The sequence below is a fragment of the Lathamus discolor genome, chromosome Z (genome assembly GCF_037157495.1).
Source record: "Lathamus discolor isolate bLatDis1 chromosome Z, bLatDis1.hap1, whole genome shotgun sequence".
Lineage (NCBI taxonomy): Eukaryota > Metazoa > Chordata > Aves > Psittaciformes > Psittacidae > Lathamus > Lathamus discolor.
This window is the reverse complement of record NC_088909.1, coordinates 25,042,302-25,064,023: the sequence shown is the minus strand read 5'-3', so window position 1 is coordinate 25,064,023 and position 21,722 is coordinate 25,042,302. Positions and strand designations below refer to the sequence as shown.

The 21,722-nt window shown below is 56.3% G+C and overlaps 3 protein-coding genes across 3 annotated transcripts in view; all 3 read right to left on the bottom strand.

Annotated features, from left to right (window-relative positions):
• LOC136005890 (hydrocephalus-inducing protein homolog) overlaps positions 1 to 7,053 on the bottom strand; it is a gene marked incomplete at its 5' end in the record, with an annotated part of 40,813 nt that extends 33,760 nt beyond the window's left edge. The window contains 5 exons of the mRNA XM_065663781.1: positions 472 to 596; positions 1,449 to 1,648; positions 2,198 to 2,332; positions 5,483 to 5,602; positions 6,964 to 7,053. Of these exons, the coding sequence (XP_065519853.1) occupies positions 472 to 596; positions 1,449 to 1,648; positions 2,198 to 2,332; positions 5,483 to 5,602; positions 6,964 to 7,053 (670 nt within the window). The remainder of the gene's footprint in view (positions 1 to 471; positions 597 to 1,448; positions 1,649 to 2,197; positions 2,333 to 5,482; positions 5,603 to 6,963) is intronic.
• An 86-nt stretch (positions 7,054 to 7,139) lies between these two features.
• Positions 7,140 to 14,203, bottom strand: LOC136005889 (hydrocephalus-inducing protein-like; the record flags this gene model as incomplete). Its single annotated transcript, XM_065663779.1, has 3 exons — positions 7,140 to 7,184; positions 13,164 to 13,556; positions 14,000 to 14,203. Coding segments are annotated over 3 exons (642 nt in total), but the record flags the coding sequence as incomplete, so codon positions are not given.
• A 332-nt stretch (positions 14,204 to 14,535) lies between these two features.
• Positions 14,536 to 21,722, bottom strand: part of LOC136005888 (hydrocephalus-inducing protein-like) — a gene marked incomplete at its 5' end in the record, with an annotated part of 47,953 nt that continues 40,766 nt past the window's right edge. Inside the window, 9 exons of the mRNA XM_065663778.1 lie at positions 14,536 to 14,562; positions 14,878 to 15,072; positions 15,321 to 15,471; positions 15,771 to 15,934; positions 17,306 to 17,518; positions 18,298 to 18,490; positions 18,849 to 19,063; positions 20,466 to 20,630; positions 21,368 to 21,517. Coding sequence (XP_065519850.1) covers positions 14,536 to 14,562; positions 14,878 to 15,072; positions 15,321 to 15,471; positions 15,771 to 15,934; positions 17,306 to 17,518; positions 18,298 to 18,490; positions 18,849 to 19,063; positions 20,466 to 20,630; positions 21,368 to 21,517 — 1,473 coding nt within the window. The remainder of the gene's footprint in view (positions 14,563 to 14,877; positions 15,073 to 15,320; positions 15,472 to 15,770; positions 15,935 to 17,305; positions 17,519 to 18,297; positions 18,491 to 18,848; positions 19,064 to 20,465; positions 20,631 to 21,367; positions 21,518 to 21,722) is intronic.

The following is a 21,722-nucleotide window of genomic DNA, read 5'->3' as shown; positions in this document are numbered from 1 at the left end:
CAGCTCTCAGCACAGCACCAACTGTACCCATGCAGCACATCACAAGAAGAGGGTCTCTACCTCAAAGGCCTTCCCAGGAACTGTAACACAACAGATCGGGATGAAAAGCAATGACCCGTCAGGAGAGCTCTAGGGGACAGGTTGCAGGCTCTTCAGAGAGCTCTCTTGCACGTTAAAAGCCATCTCCTTTTCAGTCAGGCTCCCTGCTGTGAGTTCTTCTGCAATGGAGCACCCAGAATATTCGCCATCGCCCCCGGTGCACCGTGCGCAGGAAGATCTGCCTGCCTTGTTACAGGCTGAAATATTCCAGCACAGGAATATCTGGCAGCCAGCAGGGGAGCTTTGCTCTACTCAGCGTGAAGGAACCTTGCAGAAGGGATTCAACAGGACAATGAAGCCACCAGATGATGACAGACAGCGCAGACACCGCTCTGTTTCGAAGGACACACGGAGGGTGCACCACGCGCTTACCTGTGTCATAGTGAACGATCATTGGACTCGTATAAACACCGGTCTTTGGTGGGTGGAATTCCACCGTGACTTCCATCGCTTCTCCAACGCCAAGAGTCCCAATGGAGGGATCCACAGAGAAAGGGCTGCAACACAAAGAGAGAGATCAGGACTGTATGGGAGATCCGGGCCCTCCGTTAAGTTTGCAGTCTAGTTCGCTTCAGCTCACTTGTGCAAGCAAGGAGCAAGCAAACCACAGTCGGTACAAGAAAACCAGAACATCCAGGATCAGAAATAGAGCGGGTGACTCTCCCTGCTGAAAGAGAACCAGACCTCAGAAGATCCCGCGGTATACCACGACCGCAGCCCCCCACACTCTGCACCCAGTTCTCAGTTCTCAGCTCTTCACCTCTGCACACGTGCAATCCAGTTACTCAGAATTCTGCTTTTTTGTGTAGTTCACTTAAAACTTTCCTAATGCTTCCCATTTCTTTATTGCAACTTGGGACTGAAATAGTTCATTGCCGAAGTTCGGGAACTCTTAAAACCCTTGTCAAGGAGCTCTCAACACACGCTCTATTACCCAGTAGAGTAGTTGGCAAGCGCCTTGCAAATAGATGCTAGACTTCACTGGGTATTTACTGTGGTGGTGCCTCTCACCAGCTCATTGCTTGCCTGTTTCTTGAGGCTGTGTTTGGGATCCGTGACCTGAGCCCCTCGAACTGTCCTCTGCCACACAGCACCTTCTTCAGCAGTCAAGCTGCCTTCCTACCTTGCCTCTTCCAACCCAACAGCATCAGACCTGCAAGATGCTGCGTTGGAGACACCACTGCAGTGTAAAACTTGCTTGCAGAGCTTTCTCAAAACACTGCAAGCAATGGCAAACCCCACGTGTCCTGCCCATCTCCAGCACCTCAGATGCTCTGCCTCCTTTTTCTCACAGTTTACAAGCCCATGACCACGCAACAGCGTTTTGCGCAAGGGATGAGCTCCTTTACCTCAGAGTGGTGATGCTGTAGCAAGCCTCCCGCTTCCCCACGTTGCGCACCAGCAGAGTTTTCTGGGTGCTGAACCTGACTGGACACTCGGAGAAGTTCAGCTGCTCAGGGAAGTCCAGGCTGGCTCGGGCACCTATGGCTCGGATAGGCACAAAGAACTTCTCCCTCTCTGTGATGATGATAAGCTCGTCGAAATAATCCTGCAGGGAGAGAAACAATCTCAGCACAGTGCCTTTAGCACCATGCCCATGGCAGAAGAAGAGCTGCTGGTTTCTGTGACTCTCACAGTAGCATTCGGCAATGGACATGCACTTTTTACCTTCATGGCCTTTCATTACAGATTATTTCACAAGCAGGGGCAGCCAGGGACCATGGGGCAGATCCTCTTTAGTTTCTACAGGCATGCTGCCCGAGGGTAGGCCAGAGTATTGAACTACATTTAAGCAGCAAACAGAAGATGAGGAAAAGGCCATGCACAGGCAGCAGACTCTCAGCCCTGAAGCCAACAGACGTTACGTTAAATATTCCACCACTGAAGGGGAAAACAGCCTGAAACAGGCAAGAGCCTCCAGCCTATGGGAGCACAACCTTCACCCCCAGGAAAGAGTCTCCCCCAGGTCTAGATCCAGTGCAACTCCACTGAACGCAGGCCACTTCTTCAAAACCCACACCACATGCCTGCTTTGGAACCCAGCCCTGCAGGTTCACCTTCCCCTCAAGGCGCCATCTCTCGGGACCTCCACTCTCACCTTGTCCTCATCAGGTCTGAAAAGGATGCGGTAGGTTGAAGACATGCCCGGTGCTACCTTATAGTCCTCATTACTCGGGCTGATCAACTCGAAGTAAGGAGAGTTCCCCAGGATGACGTTCAGCAGACGAGGAACCTGCAGGGAAGACACAAGTAGGATTTTGTTGCTTGTGGAAACATGAGAAGGGACCAGGACAGGCCATGTGACATCCTTCCTTACCACCTTTCCAAAACACTTTTAGCTCTGAAGCTACACGCACGTAACACACGAGGGTGGACTTGAATCCCTTCTGCTGAGCTACACAGCTGCAGCACAGAGACAGTAGGAACAACACGCCCTGCTCTGAAGGCAGCAGGAAGGAGATGCAGTACCTCAAGTCACCTGCGTATTCAACAAGCCCAAAGAACATGCTTGCTTCTGCCTGCACACATCCATGCAGTCATACCTCTGGAGGGGGAATGTATTATCTGAAGGCAAACCAGCGTGCGTTATACGGGGAGGGAAGGAAGTCACTTCTGACACACCAGGGTGGAGCGGGGTGGTCAAGCTGCGGTGCTAGTCATGGCGGTGGACCAGCAAGAGAAGCAGACCACAGACACTCTGGGCTTCCTGAGAATAAAAGCTTACCTCAAGAGCAAAAGGACGAGCGCAGGAAGACAAAAGAACAACCCCAGGAAGAAGCAGATGGCTAAGAGAATTTAAAGGGGGCTGCAAAGCAGCAAGGGAGATCCGTAATACAAGGAAAGGCTGGTGCAGAGATGAGAACACCCAACGTGCCTCTACGATGGATACCACAGGCACGGAGACAGCAAACAGACATTCTCTAGCACACAGGCAGCAACGCCCCAGCACCCAATCTCATCTCAGAAAGCATAACAAGGAGACTTTGAATGGCAGGCAGCTCCACTGATGAACACGACGAGCCTTGGAAAAAATGGAGGCTCATTCTGCACCCCTGACCCAAGCCTGGTGACCCATGGCCAAGGCAGCCCTGGACGCTCTAAACACCCTTTGCTCCCACCAATGCCCTGGGGCAGCAAGCTCCAGGAGCCCATTTCCCACTGCAGCCACACGTTCTGGTCGCCAAGTCCCTTGGCACGTGAGCCCAGGTGGCAAAGATCTTCAGCAAGAGCCACCCAGGATGCCTCTGAGGGTGCTGAGGAGCAGCCTGAAGACAGGAAAGCAATTCAACAGCAAGTAGGCAAGAGCAGTAAGCATAGAGTGCAGCACTTCCGTATCGGAGTGAATACAGAGCACCTATTGGGCTCGATTACACTTTGCCTCTGTTACACATTGCTGCTAGCTGCAGTTTTAGGGGGTAGACAACCTCAGCTACCACGCAGGATACATCAGTAGGATTCCGAGGAATGTGGGAAACTCGTGAGACAGAGCACAATGTTCCTTTTCTCCAGGGCATGACCAAAACCCAGCAAAATTAGAACATAATGAACTCTCTTGGGATTAGCATCTCTATCTTTGTGCATTTAAATATGCCAAGGGTTTTCCTTAGAGCTGATCTGCCTTTTACACCAGGGCTCTCCGACGCCTGAGGTTGTACCAGCTTCACAACTGATTCATTTTGGGTAAAATCAACAGTTCACACACTGCCTCCCCTTCACAGGGCATAGAAATCCCAAGCTGCAGCTGTTACCAGTCTATTACGTTTTATTGGGAATGGCACCAACATCAATGCAGGTGTTGTTTTCCACTTGGGAAGCACGAATAGAGCAAATTCACTGTTTGCCTCTTTGCTGGTACTTGGCAAAGGCAAACATTCTGAGGTGCTGCACGGATAAGGGAGCAGCTGAAGCCAAAAGGCACAGTGGGAATGAAGCAGAGCAGTAGGAAAAGAGAAGCTGAGGCCCATTTTAATAAGCAAAGGGCACACCTGCAGCAAAGATTGCCCAAAGTCACTGTGAACCACACCAGTGGTGTCCCTTGGGCATAGGTACCCACATTGCAACTTCCCAGTATGCCCAAGCTACACCAGGAATGACACAGTACTCTCTGGGAGTAACTGAGGGACCATACCTTCATCCTTCCTTGCCAAAGGCTCTTCCATGCTCTACCACGTCCCTGTAAAACCTGTTATCTCAGGAGATACTTTGACTTCTCTTGCTGTTCCTCCCCCTACATTAAGCCCTGACGGTGTCACTCCTTTTGTCCCCTCCTTTGTTTCTCCCAACAGGGAGATTTGAGGAGGGCGTTAATTCACCTGCACACTTCCACCTCCCCCCCGCTCCCCGCTGTGCCCTCCTCTCACACACACGTCTTGCTCTTTCTTACACAACCGGATCCTGAATGACGCCTGTTTCTCACCTTTCTCTGCTTCCAGCACACTTCCTCTTACGTACCAAGAGAATCCCTGTGCGGAAGAAAGCGCTCCGCGACAGGACGTTGAACTCAGCCCCTTTCCTCCCTCCTGTCTTTTCCCACCAGCTTGCTCTTGGCACATGCCTCACTGGAGCAAACGTTTCCCCAGCTGAAATTCAAAAGGTCTCCATTTCCCCCTCTACAGCAGAGCAGAACAAAGTTGCTGCCACTTCTCAACTTCTCCCTGCTCATTCTTCTTAGGAAATCTCAACAGGATCACAATCTTTCCCGTTCAAGTTGGAGACCTTCAGGAGCACATTACCCTGCCTGTGCTGGGATTCTCCAAAGAGAAAGCACAGCCACGCTGGCTTAGAAACACCTGAGCAGAACCGAACTAAGCTTAGCAGGAGCCTCAAGTGGCACCTCAAGTCCTCCCCTTTAACTGCTGCTGCTAAGCCAGCCTGTTTCTCCTGCTCTTCCAAAACACTCAGCCTGGAGTGCTAATGCCAGGAGTTACAACTTACTCCAGCACAAAGTGGAGAAAACTCAAGCCCTGTGCTTTGACACGGAGTTGCACACAGGGGGCTCAACAGGCTGAGAGAGGGAAACATGCCCTGCCAGAAACCAAGATTAACCAAGGAGCCACCGGGACATGGTGCACACTCGCGGTAAAGCATGACAGCAGGCAAGCACTGCCCAGCCCTCGACATTCCCATCAGTCCAGGGCTTTCAAGGGGAAGCATGCTGGCTCAGAAAGCTCCTTTGGCTTAGTTACCACCAGTGCGCGGCCAAAACCAGCGGCAGAATCCCCAGCATGGCAACATTTCCCCCATCTTGCAGAATCACGCTGCTGAGACATTTTATTCTGGATGCGCTGCGCTGCAGCAGGTAACTTGCTCTGCTGCACACCACGTGAATTCCACTGCTCTCCTCCTCCAGCCCAGTGCTCAGCCTCCACAGCCCAGCACTTACCCTGTCGATGTTCCTCAGAGCTAGCGCCGCTATGTAGAACTGGCGGGGAACGTAGTTCTCAAACACCACCTCCGATGGGAACGGCTGGAACAACCTCTGGTCCAGGCCAACTGCTGAGAACTGCAGATGCAAGACAGAGCAGAGAGAGCTTCAGCTGCTGGGAGAAAGATTAACGAATGAAGATCCCACACTGATCTCCAGTAAACACAGTCTCTTGGTGAGTACATCTGCCCAGCTCACACTAGGAGATGGGAGCCCACCCACCTCCGCTCTCAGCTCACAAAACGTTTCTGGACCATGTTGAGCAGCCTCAAGCTAAGAAGCTCTTTTGCAGGCTGTTTCTCCAGGCTGCCTTCTCCAAAAGGCAAAGCAGCGCCCACCTCCAGCAGAGCCCTCTGCTAAGGGGCTCACTCAGCTCCAGACGCTTGCTGGAACAGTCACGAGCACTCAGGGAGCAAGCAAAACCCAGGAGTTTCCAGGAGCCTCCACAGGAAACAATTTGCAGGTGAACTTCCCTCTGAGACAGCGAGACTGAGTCCCACGCATCCCAAATATCTTTTTGGTTTTTTGATGCAGACCCGAGAAACCAGTCGGAAGACACCAGTACCAGGGAGGAAAGGCCAACAAGAAAGTAACAGGGCAGGAGGGAAACAGACAAATGAGGTGAATGCTGGATGGGGATGAAGTTTCAGCTGAAGTCTCAGCATCACGGGGCAACTTGAGCTAGACTGCAATTCGTATCCCCTTTCCCCACGAGCTTTAAGTTGATGCTTCACTGTATTCTCTTACTGCTCGTTTCTTGAACACCGCTGCAGAAGCAGCTCTGAAAAATGCACGCAAAGACCAAACGCTGACCCAGCAGAGGCAGTACTTGGAGATAATTCCTCCCTGCTTGCTCTCCCCTCTCCCAGCTGCACTGCTGTCACTCGAGAGACACAGGCAGCTCTCCCGCTTCTCCACAAAAGCCACGCTCAGGCCGAGCCCAGTAGCTGTAGCACTGCCAGTTATTTGGGCGCCCGTCTTACGTGTTCCCACCTCCTGTGCTGCCTGGGGCAACCCGTAACCGATGTGCTACATCAGGTCTCTTGCTGGCAGCTTTCTGCTCAACAGCCTACCTCAGTCATCCACCCACCTGGACTGTGTGTTAGACTGAGCAGTCCTGCAAGAAAAGCAGCTTTGAACATCCATCTAAGAGAACACTGATCCAGGCAAAGCGCATCCACTCTTCTCTGCCCAGCAAAACCCACCCACTGCAGCAGAGGTTCCACTGCCTTTGTGCAGACCAGGACTTCAATGGCTCATTGGAGAAATGTGTTTTTTGCCTTTCCCCCAGCAGAAAGAACTCCACCACCACCACTTGGAAATGACAACAGGACCTCATCACCAAGCTGCTTGGGTAAGCTGGAGGCAAGGCTGCCACAAGCACGTGCCCTCTTCAAATGTCACATCAAACGGCAAGGAGAAGAGCAGGGAAAGGCTACCTTTTGATGGGAGACTTCACCCATGTCCCGAAGCTGGGTAGCCCGGGGCCGCCTCATCTCCCGAGGGCTGGCCAGCCTCTGCCTGGTGGTGAGAGACTCTTCTGCCTCTCTGACCAGCTTCGGATTACGAGATGCTACCACTCTGCTCTGGAATCCATCCGCCCTTCTGGAGGACCTCATGGGCCGGGGGGTCTTGCCACTGGCCATGTCGCAGAGGTCGCCTGGAAGAAGCAACAGTTGGACAATCCACAACCCCAGAACCTTAAAACCCTGGACCCATGGAACCCTGGAACTCCGCAACCTCAGGCAAGGGCTCCTAAAGCTCACCCAGTTCCAACCCCCTGCCACGGGCAGGGACACCTTCCACTAGGGCAGGTTGCTCCAAGCCCCGTCCAACCTGGCCTTGAACGCTGCCAGGGATGGGGCAGCCACAGCTTCTCTGGGCAACCTGTGCCAGGGCCTCGCCATTCCTGGCACACCCAAAGGACACAGCTGTGTCTCCAGCCTCTGGCATCCTTCCTAAGCGGAGAACACAGGGCCTCCCCACCCTCACTCATGATTAGACCATATTTAGGCTCCATTCATAGACGTAAAACCCCACAACAAACAGACCCTGAGCCAAAACAGCCTTTTGCTCTGGGGGCAGTCCCACGAGCCACACAGACGCACCAGGCGCTACTGGCACTTCTCACCCTCTCTGCAAGGAGCCTGATGATGTTTCTAACTAAGTCAGCACAGAGTTCAAGACTCTGATTAAGAACTATAGTTTCTCAAGGCTCCTTTGCCTGGCTCACGTTACAAAGATTATCTGGCAAAAACGGCTCCTTCCAGGCAGGAAATCACCCCACTGCCCAAGAGCATTTCTCCATGCAGAAGGACGCCCTAATTTTCACTTGTTAACACCCAAACTCCAGGCTCCCTCCAGGCACTCCAGGCTGCCACAGCAGGAAAAAAGCAGGAAACCATCGAAGGCACATGAGCAATTAGCTCAGAGCTACGTAAAATCCAGGATGATATTCCCTCCTGCTTCCCTGTGCTCCACATCACCTCTGCTGTGTGCACTTGCTGTACACAGCAAGACAGCATCTAGGCAAAGATGGCCATTCCCTGCCCCTCGACTGCTCCCCACACCCTGCAAGCAAGGCAATCACTTCATTCCTTTACTGCCAAGGCAGCGACAGCACGGCACGTGTTTGTGGTGCCGGGCCCTCCACGGCTTCAGGAAACAAGGCTACCGTTTCCTTCTGTCCTTGCAAGAAACTCCAGAGCTCTGCACTGCCCTATGGACAGGAGGACCTGCTGCAGCAAGAGCTGGGATTTAGAGCTGGAAATAACTCCTTTTCAAGGGAGAAACCTAATGGGGATGATCCAGCATTAAGCTGGGTTTCAGTGGTTTCTTACCGGGTCTTAAGAATAACTGCCTTATTCGTTCCAATTCTCCGAGCTGTGATTTCACTTCACTTGAAACGAACCCTGTCGTCGCCCCCACAACGCTTATTTCCAGAGGGCTTCCAACCTCCACAGCCCAGCCAGCCCAGCAGCTTCCCCCCGCGCCCTGGAGCAAGGCTCTTCCACAGCCCCAGAGCCTGCAGGGACCAGCCTCCCAGAGGAGCAGGAAAGGAGCACAACGGAGCAATCGGGCACATCTCCCTGCAGGGGCAGGACAAACCAGCCACCAGGACACAGCACCCCTCCAGCCCACCACCCCACGGCTCCCTGCTCCCCACCTCAGACAGCCAAGGCTCCCTTTGCTGCAGGACCTACAGCCTAGCTCCAAGTCTCTACCCTCCCTGCAAGTTGCACGGCAATTTCAGAGCCCGTTCAAGCCCTTCTACCTGCCCAGCCCTGCTCTTAGCCCAGGGATGTTTAAATCCTGCCGGCTATCACACAACTGCCCCATCCCTGCTGCCAGCGGAGCTGCCTCCTCCCTGCCCAGGGCCAGACGCTACCTGAGCACGGGTGATTCACGCTTCTCCTGGAGGATTCCTCCGTGCGGGGCCCAGCCTTGGCTCCTGAATGCCCTCGCGCTGCTCGGCAGCTGTGGGCAGCTGCAGGGACAGGAGCCGCCCAGGGACGCCTCGGTGTGGCTCTTGCCCACCAGCACAGCAGCTAACTGCTGCTGGGCTGCCAACAGCCAGGGGAACCTGGGCAGCAAAGGACAGGGCTGGCACCTGGGCTGCCCAGCCCCTCTCCTCAACGCTCTGGCTTTGCCAGCTAGGGCAGGGTTTCACCAGCGCCTCGAGGAAGCAGAGCTCAGAGCCTGACAGTAGCTCAAGCCTGCTCCTGCCTCAGCGGCTCAGCAACTCCTGCTCTCACTGGGCCACGGCTGCTGCTCGCATTTAACAGCAGCAGCTCCCCTGTACGTCACAATAGGCGAGGGCCACACGTGGCTTCCACGGCCACCGCAGGGCCTTGCTAAAGCTACAGCCTTGCGGATCCCTGCAGCCCCCCGACGCCTTCAATGTCTCCCCCGCAGTGAAGCCCTGCAGCAGGGCTAAAGTGCACCTTACAGCAGCATTTGGTCACGCTCCGTGAGCGACACATAAATTGCTGGAGACACCGCAGATGAGCCAAGAATTTCCCTGCTTCAGCAGGAAAGAAAAAAGCTTCCGCACTGACTACAAAGCAACCATTTAATTCCTACTTTGCTGGCCCACGAGGAGCCCCGCCACACCAGGGCCATGGCCAGCCTGCCTTTGGGGTGACCCCTGTTGCTGTCCCTGGTGAGCGCCCGTCGATGACTTTGTACCCATTAAGCCTGCGCACACGGGCACACGCACCACACAAGGCCACCCAACTGCCCGGGGCATCTCAGCTGCCAGGAGCTTCACACGTTTGCAGCACAGCGTTTGCCAGAAACAAAAGCTTCCCATGAGACTCGGGGCCACAGGCAAAGCAAATCCTCACACCTGCCTGGCGGGGAACGTGGAGCCCTCACTTTGAAACCAACACTCATCATCTGGGCCTTTACAACACAGGCAGGGAGGATATGAGCCCCGAGTGCTAACTGGCTCTCCAGGCAGCCAGCCTCTGGAAACACTCCAAAACATGTCCCGCACCATGTCCAGCCACGAATCCAGCTGGAAACTGGAGAGCTCAGGCAAATACACCTCAGGCGTGACACCCCTGTGTGCTGAAGGCACCAAGGCAGAAGCTCTCTAACTAAAGGAAACCTCTTACAAAAGCTCTACCACAGCTGACATCATTAATAGGAGCCCACTAGTAGAGCTTCCTGCTATTTCCTTCATAACCTTCAACTGCCAGCCAACGCTGAGACAGCCCAAGCTCCCTTCCAGGGTCATAGACTCATAGAATAGTTAGGGTTGGAAAGGGCCTCAAGATCATCTAGTTCCAACCCCCCTGCCATGGCCAGGGACACCTCACGCTAAACCATCCCACGCAAGGCTTCATCCAACCTGGCCTCGCACACCGCCAGGGATGGAGCACTCACAACCTCCCTGGGCAACCCATTCCAGTGTCTCACCACCCTAACAGGAAAGAATTTCCTCCTTAGATCCAATCTAAACTTCCCCTGTTTAAGTTTTAACCCCTTACCCCTTGTGCTGTCACTACAGTCCCTGATGAAGAGTCCCTCCCCAGCATCCCTATAGGCCCCCTTCAGGTACTGGAAGGCTGCTATTAGGTCCCCACGCAGCCTTCTCTTCTCCACGCTGAACAGCCCCAACTTGCTCAGCCTATCTTCATACGGGAGGCGCTCCAGTCCCCTGATCATCCTCGTGGCCCTCCTCTGGACTTGTTCCAGCAGTTCCATGTCCTTTTTATGTCGAGGACACCAGAACTGCACACAATACTCCAGGTGAGGTCTCACAAGAGCAGAGTAGAGGGGCAGGATCACCTCTTTCGACCTGCTGGTCTCGCTCCTTTTCATGCAGCCCAGGATACGGTTGGCTTTCTGGGCTGCGAGCGCACACTGCCGGCTCATGTTCATTTCCTCATCGACCAGCACCCCCAGGTCCTTCTCTGCAGGGCCGCTCTGAATCTCTTCTTTGCCCAACCTGTAGCTGTGCCTGGGATTGCTCCAACCCAGGTGTAGGACCTTGCACTTGTCATGGTTGAACTTCATAAGGTTGGCATCAGCCCACCTTACAAGCGTGTCAAGGTCCCTCTGGATGGCATCCCTTCCCTCCAGCATATCAACCGGACCACACAGCTTGGTGGTCACTGGCAAACTTGCTGAGGGCGCACTCAAGCCCACTGTCCATGTCAGCGACAAAGATGTTGAGTAAGACCGGTCCCAACACCGATCCCTGAGGGACACCACTCGTTACCGGTCTCCAGCCGGACATCGAGCCATTGAGCACAACTCTTTGCGTGTGGCCGTCCAGCCAGTTCTTTATCCACCGAGTGGTCCATCCATCAAATTGATATCTCTCCAATTCAGAGAGAAGGATGTCGTGTGGGACAGTGTCAAACGCTTTGCACAAGTCCAGGTAGATGACACCAACTGCTTTACCCTTGTCCATCAATTCTGTAGCCCCATCATAGAAGGCCACCACATTGGTCAGGCAGGATTTGCCCTTAGTGAAGCCATGCTGGCTGTCACCAAGCACCTTGTTGTTTTTCATGTGCCTTAGCATGCTGTCCAGGAGAATGTGCTCCAAGATTTTACCAGGCACAGAGGTGAGACTCACTGCTCTGTAATTCCCCGCGTCTTCCATTTTCCCCTTCTTGAAAATGGGGGTTATATTTCCCGTTTTCCAGTCGTCGGGAACTTCACCTGGCTGCCATTATTTTTCAAATATGATGGCCAGTAGCTTAGCAACGTCATTCGCCAGCTCCTTCAGGACCCGCGGATGGATTCCATCAGGTTCCATGGACTTGTGCACGTTCAGGTTCTTAAGACGGTCTTGAACCAGATCCTCTCCTATAGTGGGCCTAAGGTCTTCATTCTCAAATTTTTACCTTTAAGTGGAACCGACTGAAGTCTTAACCGCGCTTTCCCAAAGAATCTTAGAGAATAACAGAATCGTAGAACGCTTTGGATTGGAAAGGACCTTAAGATCCTCTAGTTCCAACACCCTGTCACAGGGAGGGACACCTCACACAAGAACATGGTGCCCAAGCCCCGTCCAACCTGGCCTTGAACACTGCCAGGGATGGAGCATTCACCACTGCTTTGGGCAACCTGTGCCAGTGCCCCACCACCCGCACAGTGAAGAATTTCTTCCTTCTAGCTAACCTGAACTTCCTCTGTTTCACTTTAAGCCCATCACCCCTTGTCCTCTTGATACAGTCCCTGATGAAGAGTCCCTCCCCAGCATGCTGGTAGGCCCCCTTCAGATACTGGAAGGCTGCTATGAGGTCTCCACCCCGCCTTCCCTTCTCCACGCTGAACAGCCCCAGCTTTCTCAGCCTGTCTTTGTACAGGAGCTGCTCCATCCCCCTTAGCATCCTCATGGCCCTCCTCTGGATTTGCTCCAACAGCTCTAGGTCCTTCTGTTGAGGACACCAGAACTGTACACTGTGCTCCCAGTGGGGGTCTCATGAGAGCAGAGGAGCAGGATCACCTCCCTTGACCTGCTGGTCATGCTCTTGGTGATACAGCCCAGGACACAGGGGGTTTCCGGGCTCAAGCGCACGCTGAAGCGCCTCATGTTCCAACCCCCAGGTCCTTCTCCTCACGCTGCTCTGAATCACTTCTCTGCGCAGCCTGCAGCTGTGCCTGGGATTGCCCTGACCCAGGGCCAGGAGCCTGCACTCGGCTTTGCTGAACTTCATGAGGCTGGCCACCTCTCCAGCATGTGCAGGTCCCTCTGGATGCCATCCCTTCCCTCCAGCGCGCCGGCTGCACCACACAGCTTGGTGTTGTCTGCAAGCTTGCTGAGGGCGCTCGATCCCACTGTCTGTGTCAGCGACAAAGATGTTGAACAGGGTCTGCCCCAACACTGACCCCTGACGGACACCATTCGTCACTGGTCTCCGTTTACACATTGAGCCATTGACCGCGACTCTCTGTGTGCAGTCATCCAGCCAATTCCTTGTCCAGCGGCTGTGCATCCAGCGAATTCATGCCTCTCCCGTTTAGAGACAAGGACGTTGTGTGGGAGGATGCTAAATGGAATTTATTGGCTCCAGAGAGCACGAACGTGGCGGGAAGGGCCAGGGGCAGCTGGTCACTTGCGGGTGGAGGGCAGGCCCCGGAGGTGGTAGATCCAGGAGCCGCCAGGGCAAGAGACCACCAGCCTGCTGGTGACAGGAGCCGGGCCGCCCGTGAAGGAGACGGTGATGGTGGTGCTGCTCTTGGCGCGCAGCATCTCGGGGGCCCTGACGCTGAAGGCCGGGTGCTTTACGGCATACTGGAACGCCGTGGCCCTCGGGAAGACGTTCCTGAAGGAGATGGAGGTGGTGCCGCCGGCTGGGATGAGGAAGGGGCCCTGGGGTTCAGGGGGCAGCGCAAGGCCGATGAGTGGGATGCAGTACTGCCCGCCCAGTGCAGAGCTGAGCTGCAGCGTGGCCTTGGCTTTGCCCAGGTGGCAGGGCTCAAAGGTCACTTCCACATTCAGCTCCGAGCCCCCAGCGCTGGCGGGTGCCGCACTGATGGATTTTGCCGTCTGGAAGTCGGCACAGTCGGTCTGCGCAGGGGAGACAAGAGACCATGGGGGGTTGGTCACAACAGCAGAGCCAGCGCCTCGGGAAGAACACGATGGTCCCCTGGCCCTGGCCCGTCCCACCCAGACCATAGCCCTGGTGAGTGCCTGCGGTGAATGGGCACGAGAAGTGTGCAAACGTGCCCAGCAGGAACAACCCTGCACCCAAGCCCCAAGACTGCCAGACCTGGGCTGCAAGCGGGAAGCAAGCCCAGGCACCATGGGGCCTGAAAAGCAGCTCCAACCAGGGCAGCAGACACGGGCCCGCAAGGGAGGACAAGCCCACACTAGTGGGAAGGCCCCTGGGCTCACATGGCCACCCTGGCTCTGCCAGGCCACGCCAGAGGCACTCGGACCCCCTGGTGGAGAGGGCTGGTGCTGGCCAGAGGAGCTGCCTCCCAGCCAGAGCCCCGGCAGCCCGGGCTCACCTGTAGGAGGTACTCGGTCTCCTGCTGGGCAAAATTCCGGATTTTGGTGGTGATGGTCTGACGGGAGCCCAGCGTGGTGCGGAAATACACGGGCTTCTCTGGCCTGCTCGAGGTGGCTTTCAGCTGCAGGTTGTAAGACAGAGAGCCCAAGTCGCTGCTCTGGAGCACCAGGTGCCCCGTGCTCTCACCCGTTTTCAGGGGCTGATACTCCAAGACAAGATCCGCCTGGGAGGAAGGAAGGAAAAAGCCACGGCGTCAGGCACAGGCAGGGAACACGTGTGCCTGAGAAGGGGGCAGCTGGTCCCTGCTCTGCTCAGGCAGCGCTTGAAGGCTGGGCTGCCTTCCCCGCTCTGACTCCCTCTCTCTCGGGCACAGCCTTGCTCCTTCTGGGGGACGGTTCACTCAGGGACAGATCCCAACAGCTCAGAGCCCTCCAGCATGATGCCAGAAGCTGCCCACCCTAAAAAGCCCCTGTGCTCCCCCAGGGCACACACCACCTCCTGTCAATGCAGGCTGCAGACAACCTGGCCGTGGGATCAGGCTTGTCCTGCAGCCACTCGCACCTGGAAGCAACACATTAAATGAGGGGCACATGGCACAAGGGCCTGCCACGTGACGCCCAGTGGCGGCGTGTTACAGGGGGCAGCAGGGCAGACTCCACCAGCGCAGGATGATTCCCACTGGGGATATTCTCGCACACTGCTCCCTCTCTACGTCATCGGCAGGGAGCTGCCACCACGGAAAGAGGCCCCACATGGCTCCTTTCAGGCATCACCCTCCAAGAGCCCCCCTCCGGCCACGAGTAGGGAGAGCAGAGTGAGCCGGAGGAGCTTTGCTCCTACCTTTGACTGTGCAGGAACAGTAAAGTGCTGTGGAACGCTGACGTCCGGCACTTTGCAGTTGATGGCAAACGTCACCGGGACAGGCAGAGGGTTGTCCACCTTGACGGTGGAGGACACTCTCTGCCGAACGGCGGTGCTCATTTCAACAGTGCCGATGGGTCCCGAAGCCATCACCTTGAAAGTCACCATGTGGAACAAGTACTCTCCGGTTGTCTCGTTGAGGAAGGTCACCTGAATCAGACAGAAAGGGAAGTGCTGCTCATTCCACACATGAAAACAGACCCGGAAGAGCCCACCGAGCTCAGCGCCCTGCTTCCAGGAATGGCTATGAGCACCCAGCGAGGAGGAGTGCAAGACCAGAGAAAGCACCTGTGGTATTTCATAGGACCCGTGCACGTGGAGGTATGAAAACGGGCGTGTAGCTTCTCAGTGAGCCAACAGCTCCTTGAAGGGCCCTGCAGACCAGTGTCCTCACTCACCTTTGCCCTGTAGACTCCTTCTTTGTAGGAGAAGAAGGTGAGCTGGTAGTCCTTCTTCGCAGAGCTCGGCACGTCGATGTATGAACACCCCTGCAGCACGGAACTGCTTTCCAGGTTCTCTGGTTTGAGCATGTCAATAACCACCAGGAACCTGCAGGTGAGAAGGACGCAGTGAAGGTCAACAGGAAGGACTCCCATAGGATACCCATCGTGCGGGGGTACAATACAGTCCCTCTCATCCTCAGTGCCTCGGGCACAGGGCGCCAGCTCTCACCCCCCTTGGAGGAAAGCCCTCCAGGATGGCTCTGCACAGGCAGAACGTGGGTATGGCCAGACACAGCCAAGGAGAGGGAAAAGCTTTCAGGAGGGAGCTTCCAGGCACTGGAAGCTTCCTTCCTTGTGCTGCTGCAGGGATTGCTCATGAGGCCAGACTCCCTGGGCTGGACTCACCTCTGTGGTCTCTGCAGCCAGTTGGACACAGGGATGAGCTCCGTGTGGGAATTCCTGCACGGAACCTGCCGGGAAATGGCCCCTGAGCACCTGGGGGCTTCAGCAGTTCCTTCCAGCTGGTAGCGTAAGCCTGTCCCGTCCGGCAGGGGGAAGAAGATGGAGCCCTACAGACAACGAATAGGACAAGTCGGCTCTGGAGCACCCCTGGACAGTCCCACGCCTGAGGCTCTCACTGAGGCAGCTTTCAGCACGTCCAGCTGGCAGAGCTGTGACTGCAGCCCTGTCCCGCGCAGGAGGAGACAGACGCCAGCGTCGCACCTGCTCTGAGCTGCTTGTCAGCGGGTGCGTGGCCCACAGGACACGGCACAGCTACAGGACACAGAGGCATCATCTCTGGGCAAAGCAAGGAAACACGGGCCCTGCAGCAGAGCTGCTCTGCACATCCCAACACTCCCTTACTGGCCCCACTCACCTGGGCATGTCCCTGCCAGCCTGTGCTCACGCAGGGACAGCCGTGGGCAGGGGGTGGCCGTCCCTGATGAACTCCATTGCCTCAGTCCTGCTGGCCTTAGCCCCAACAGCGCTGACCAGAGAGCAGCCTGTAAGCTGGCACAACAGGGGCCCCCAGACATGGGCCATGGAAAGCTCATATCCATGCTCATTCTGGGTGCCCGTGCATCCCAGACACCTGCCTCTGCCTCCACAGCAGCTGAAAGCTGCAAGACTCCTCACGCAGGCTGTACGTTAAAGAGATGCTGAGCACGTGCGACCCTAAGGGCACAGATCTGCTGAGCACCCTGGAGACTTGAGGCCAGAAATCTCTGACCTGGCCCACTGTAAGGCCAGCTGGAGCGGGACAAGGAGCGCGACAAGGACCCGGCAGCTCCAGCACCACAGAGCCCTTCTGAACTGACCCCTTGGATTTAGGAGCTTGTTGCTGGCCTGGCACAGAAAACATTGCAGAGGGGCCAGTCACCCCCATGTGCCCAGCCTGAGACCTGCAGGAAGGGCTCCTCCCAAAGCTCCTGCATGACCCTCAAGAGATCTCTCTCGTTTCCCACCTGCCTGCTCACGGCCAGGACGGCACTGACAAACTGCAGGGCAGCTTTGCCCTTCTTGCTCCCTGCAAGCTGCAGAAGGACACCAGCCAGGTGCTGCTGGCAGAAGTGGTTGTGCCCGGGGCTTGGAGAGCCTGTGCAGCCCGTGCGCTGAGCATGGGGGTCTCTGAGCCCCCTGGGCTGCCACAAGCAGCGACCCAGAGCTACGCAGAACAAACTTCATTTCTTGGCCTGCAGAAAGCCTGGCTTTTTACGTTAGCTGCTCCAACACGTTTGGTGCTCAGTCCCGACTTCCCATCTGCCCTTTGCCCGTGCTGGCCCCCAGCCACCACAAAACCCAGCTTCCAACAGAGAGCACAGGACACCTTCAGCTTGGACAGGACCTCCAAAGGTCATCTCGGCCAACCTCCTGCCCAAAGGAGAGTGACCTACGAGGGTCATGCCACGAGGGTCAGCACGCTGGCACAGCTCACCTACCTGATGCTTCTTGTTCCCACAGCTCATGGTTAGGGGTCTGTAGGTGACCTGGTAGGCCTTTTCTTTTTGCCTGGCCTCCAGATGGATAAATTCAGGCCCTTTCCAGTATTTCCCCTCAACAATGGGCTGCAGGGTCCAGGCCTCGCTGCTCGGGTTCGACAGGAGGATGGTCTGGCTCTGCTTCTCACGCACATTGCAGCTGAAAGTCAGGGTCTGCAACAGAGGAGCACAGAGGCTGCGGGGTCGTACACACAATCCTTGCCACTCTTCTCACGCTGGCTCTACACCAGGACCTGGAGCACGGGGAGCAGCTTTTCCTTGTCACATGCAAAAATTACACTTTGGCCACAGCTTTTGGAGTAAATCAAGCTGGTTGTTCTTGAAGAAGGGAGCAGAACAAGCCTTTCGCATGCTGGGTGGAAGGAAACTTCAGGGGAGTCCTGAAAGGAAACTGCTGTGCAAGGACAGATCTGCAGCCACACAGCCCTTTCCTTCATGGGCAGGATGAAGAGGAGCTCCATGCTCTCTTTGGGAGCAAGAGCCAACTGCTCCCAAGCTACCCCCTCCCAGGGGCTGGATGCAGATGCCTTGCCCCTTCCTACTGCTGAATGCCCTCCCCTGGCCCGGCACGGGGGAGAAGTGTGGCTGCGGGTGCAGTGCTGGGATACAGCGGGGTGGCTCTGTGGGGAGGGTCTCAGGAGAGCCCGGCAGGGTGCTCCCACGGCACGGGTGCTACAGTGCAGAGCCAGGACAACCGAGCTGCTCACTGGAGGAGCAACACCTCGAACAGGGGAGAAAGGCAATGACAGGGCTCAGGAACTCTGGCAGTCCTGCCCAGCACTTTCTCTCTGGGATACCCCGGCACAAGCGAGTCTGCGCTCGCAAGTGTCCTTCAGTTCCTGCCCTGGCAGAGATGTGGCGCAAATGCTGGGGTCCAGGGGCCCATCCTGTCCCTGCTGGGTTACCTCTCTGGTGCCAGGGGCCTCCACGCAGGATCCTGATAGCGTAAGGCGGAGCGCCTCGCTGCCCGGGATGAAGCACCGCAGCCCCTCGTACTGGACAGCCTGGCTCAGCTTCGAGGGGCGGAAGGTCACAACGAAGGGGACATCCACCCCTGGCCTGATGTAACCCTTTGTGGGGCTGATAGCAAAGTCCGGCTGGAAGCTCTCCACGTCCCACAAAAACCTTGCCAAGGAAAGCACAAGGACAGGAAAGAAGGATTAGCCACGGGGAGCTGTGAAGGCAGGGTAAGTCTCAGCGTGAGGCTCTCCGTCTCTGGTGGGCTTTCCCACCACATCTCAGGCCTGATGCTGAGCCACCTGGCAATAAGGCTTCAGGCTGGGCAGGACCCACTGCACCCATCTCTAAATGAGCTTTTGCTCGTACCCCCTTGCTAACTGCCAGGGCCTGACTGCACGGCCATGGCTGCACGACTCTCCAGCGGGATGGAGAAGCAGAGAGGAGCTATCTGGGCACACTACGGCTCCTCACAACCCTCATCCAAGCAATCAGCCCTCAGAGAGCCTGGGGGGTCCTGCTTTACCTGACTCCTGCGTCGCCCGCGTTCCGCATGACGACGCGCCGGCACGTGTAGCTCTGCCGTACCACGGCTCCAAAGCTGAGCTGGTCCTGGTCCAAGCTCACGAGGCTGCCCTGGCAGGAGCCCCGCACCGCAAAGAGGGAGCGCACCAGCCCGCGGCACTCCAGCAGCACTTCCCCGCTGAACGGCTGCATGCGGCGCTTCGGGGAGAAGGTCACCTCCACTTTGCAGGTGTCTCCTCTGGCCTTCAGCTTTAGCTCCTTGCTGGGCTTCAAGCACAGAACCTACCCGAAGAGATGAGTGGAGACTATTTCATCTGGCAAGCCAGCTGCAGAGCCTCCCTCACCAGACTCAGGGAAGAGGCTTCCAATTCCTCTTCTGTCCGCACCAACACTGACCCAGTCCCACTCATTCCCTCGTAGGCATTCCTAGGTAATACCAAAGGTGTTTTCTGCCATGTGTCCACCTGGTCACGGTGAGGTCACCTCTGCCTTCTAAAGCTTTCATGGAAGTTCCAACAGAGCTGTAACCCTCCCTCTTTCAAGATTCACCTCCCTCGCCTTTCCAGATCTAAAATATGTGGCTGCATCCTGACCTATGCGTCTAAAACAGGTTAGAGGAATTGTGCTGCCTTCTCACTTGTGGCTCTCGGGGAGTCCTGGCACCCCGCTCAGCTGAAGCATTCACACTGCAAGCATCTGCTGGCAGAGCAGTGCCAGCAGGGAGGACGGGGCAGGCACAGGCAGCCAGGGCAGCCCACAGCTGTCATTAGCTACTACCTCCCACCCACAGCAGCTCATCGCTCCCTGCAGGCACGCTAAAGTGCTCTGCAGAGAAGGAATGGCACTTACCCCAGCTTCCTGCAACTCTGGCACGGTGGATGTGACTCTGAGCTTAAAGGCGAGAGGGCCTGCACTCTTGTTGGCTATGGTGACGATCTTCTTCACCGTCTGCCCAATGCAGATGTTTCCTAGCTTCACCACCTTTCCTGGTGGATGCACAACGTCAACCTGAGGCAGGAGGGATTGATATCAAGCCAAAGGAAAGAAGGAGAAGAGGTTTTCTGCCACTCTCGTGGCAGAAACACAAACCATGGTAGGCTGGGGAAGAGATGAGCAAATGAGAAAACCATGCTGGTTGCCACCTGCACTTTTAGCATTTAGATTTCATCTCACCTTCATTTCTATGCCCCTTCCTTGGGCCTCAACAGTCAGCTTCTCAGCCGGGGCACACGGAGGCAGCAACAAGCTGTTGTGGCTGTTGTCGTCTTTAGGTGTCCGTAGGAGCTGCGCACAGAGGGAAGAGAAACCACAGACAGCATGAGTTTCTGGACCTTCACCACGTGAACAGACTCCCCAGACGAGCCATCCCCTCCCATACTCTTTCCCCCCAGTGGCAGGGATTATCCAAGTCCCTCCACAGCCTGCCAGCAGAGCCGGCTAACCCTGGAATGCCACCGGGCTTTGCCCTGCGCGCTGCCCCCGTCTCCCTGGCACAAGCCTGGGAATGCTGGAGCGCTGGGAATCTCCAGGAGCGTGCACAGACCTTCCCCCTCACCTGCTCCTCAGCAAGGTGCTGCTGGTCAAACTCCAGTGAGTAAACCCCACAGGGGTTCTTCACCACCACTGTCCCCTCTTCCCCATGGCTCTGTGGCAGCAGCGGTCCCAGCTCGAGCTCTGCGGGGCTCAACTCCAGCCGTGGCTCCAGACCACATCCCAAGACCGGCACCCGCAGGCGTTGGCTGCTCTGGCAAATCTGGATCTGCAGCTCGCCCCGGTAGCACTTCTGCAAAGAAGCAGCACAGAAAGCTCCTCCGTGAAGCCCCAGGTGACAGCGCCTCCAAGGCAACAATCGCCCCAGGGTCAGGGGTCTTCTCAGCACCTCTAAGCTGAACCCAAACCAGGCAGTTACTTAGACCAGGGGCTACAGCATCTGCATGGCTCTGAGTAACTGCGGTGAGTCCTGCTCGGGAGTGTAACTGCGCAGTTGGCTACCAGATGGATCTAAAACAGCCTATCAGAGGTTTTCACCTAGTCGTGGGGGAGCGCAACGCACGTGAGAAAAGTCTGCTTTCTCAGACACAGTCCTGGCGCTGCAGCACCGGGCAAACATCAGCTGTGTGAAAGAGGCAGCTGAGCTCTCACTGGACAGAAATAAGGATCGTCTTCTCTGCTCAGTGCTTGGCTCTGGTCAAAGCCAGACACGAGACGCTGAAATCTCCACGAGCAATTGAAAGATCCCTGCGACTGTCCCCAGCCATGGAAGCACTTGGGTCCATCCTGTCACACGCTGCCAGTTTCCAAGTCACGGTGGCCACATGCAAACTGCCTTTGGGAATGCTCCACCATTTAAGCTGACTCCCAAACTGCGTGGGACCGTGCAGGGGAAACTGAGGAACGGTGGGCACAGGGCTGGCAGAAAGCTCCACGCGGAGGCAGAGCTCATTCCCCGCTCCCTGTGCTGGCCTCCCCTTACCACACTGCCCTGACAGTCCTCCTGGGGGTGACACCCACCAAACTCACCTCTTCCGTGGGTGAAAAACGGACTTGGACATGGCACTGCTGTCCTGGAGCGAGGGTTCCAGCTGAGGGCAGCACCTCAAAGTCACAGGGCGCGGGCCTCATCTCCTCCCGCAGCTTGTCATGCTCGCTCGCTGGCAGATGTTTGTCCACCTGCGCACAGAAACCAGTCGCGTGAGGTCTCCTTGGTCTGCGAGGACAGACCCTCGGTTCCTGCAGTGCTCCGAGATGCTGGCATGGTGCAGGGAGCACCTTCATCCCACCCAGACGTGGCCACCCCTGCCTAGAACTGGAGGGCAAACATGTTGGCAGGGCAGGCAGATGGGGAGGCAGTGTCCTCGGAGGGGGAGGAATGGGT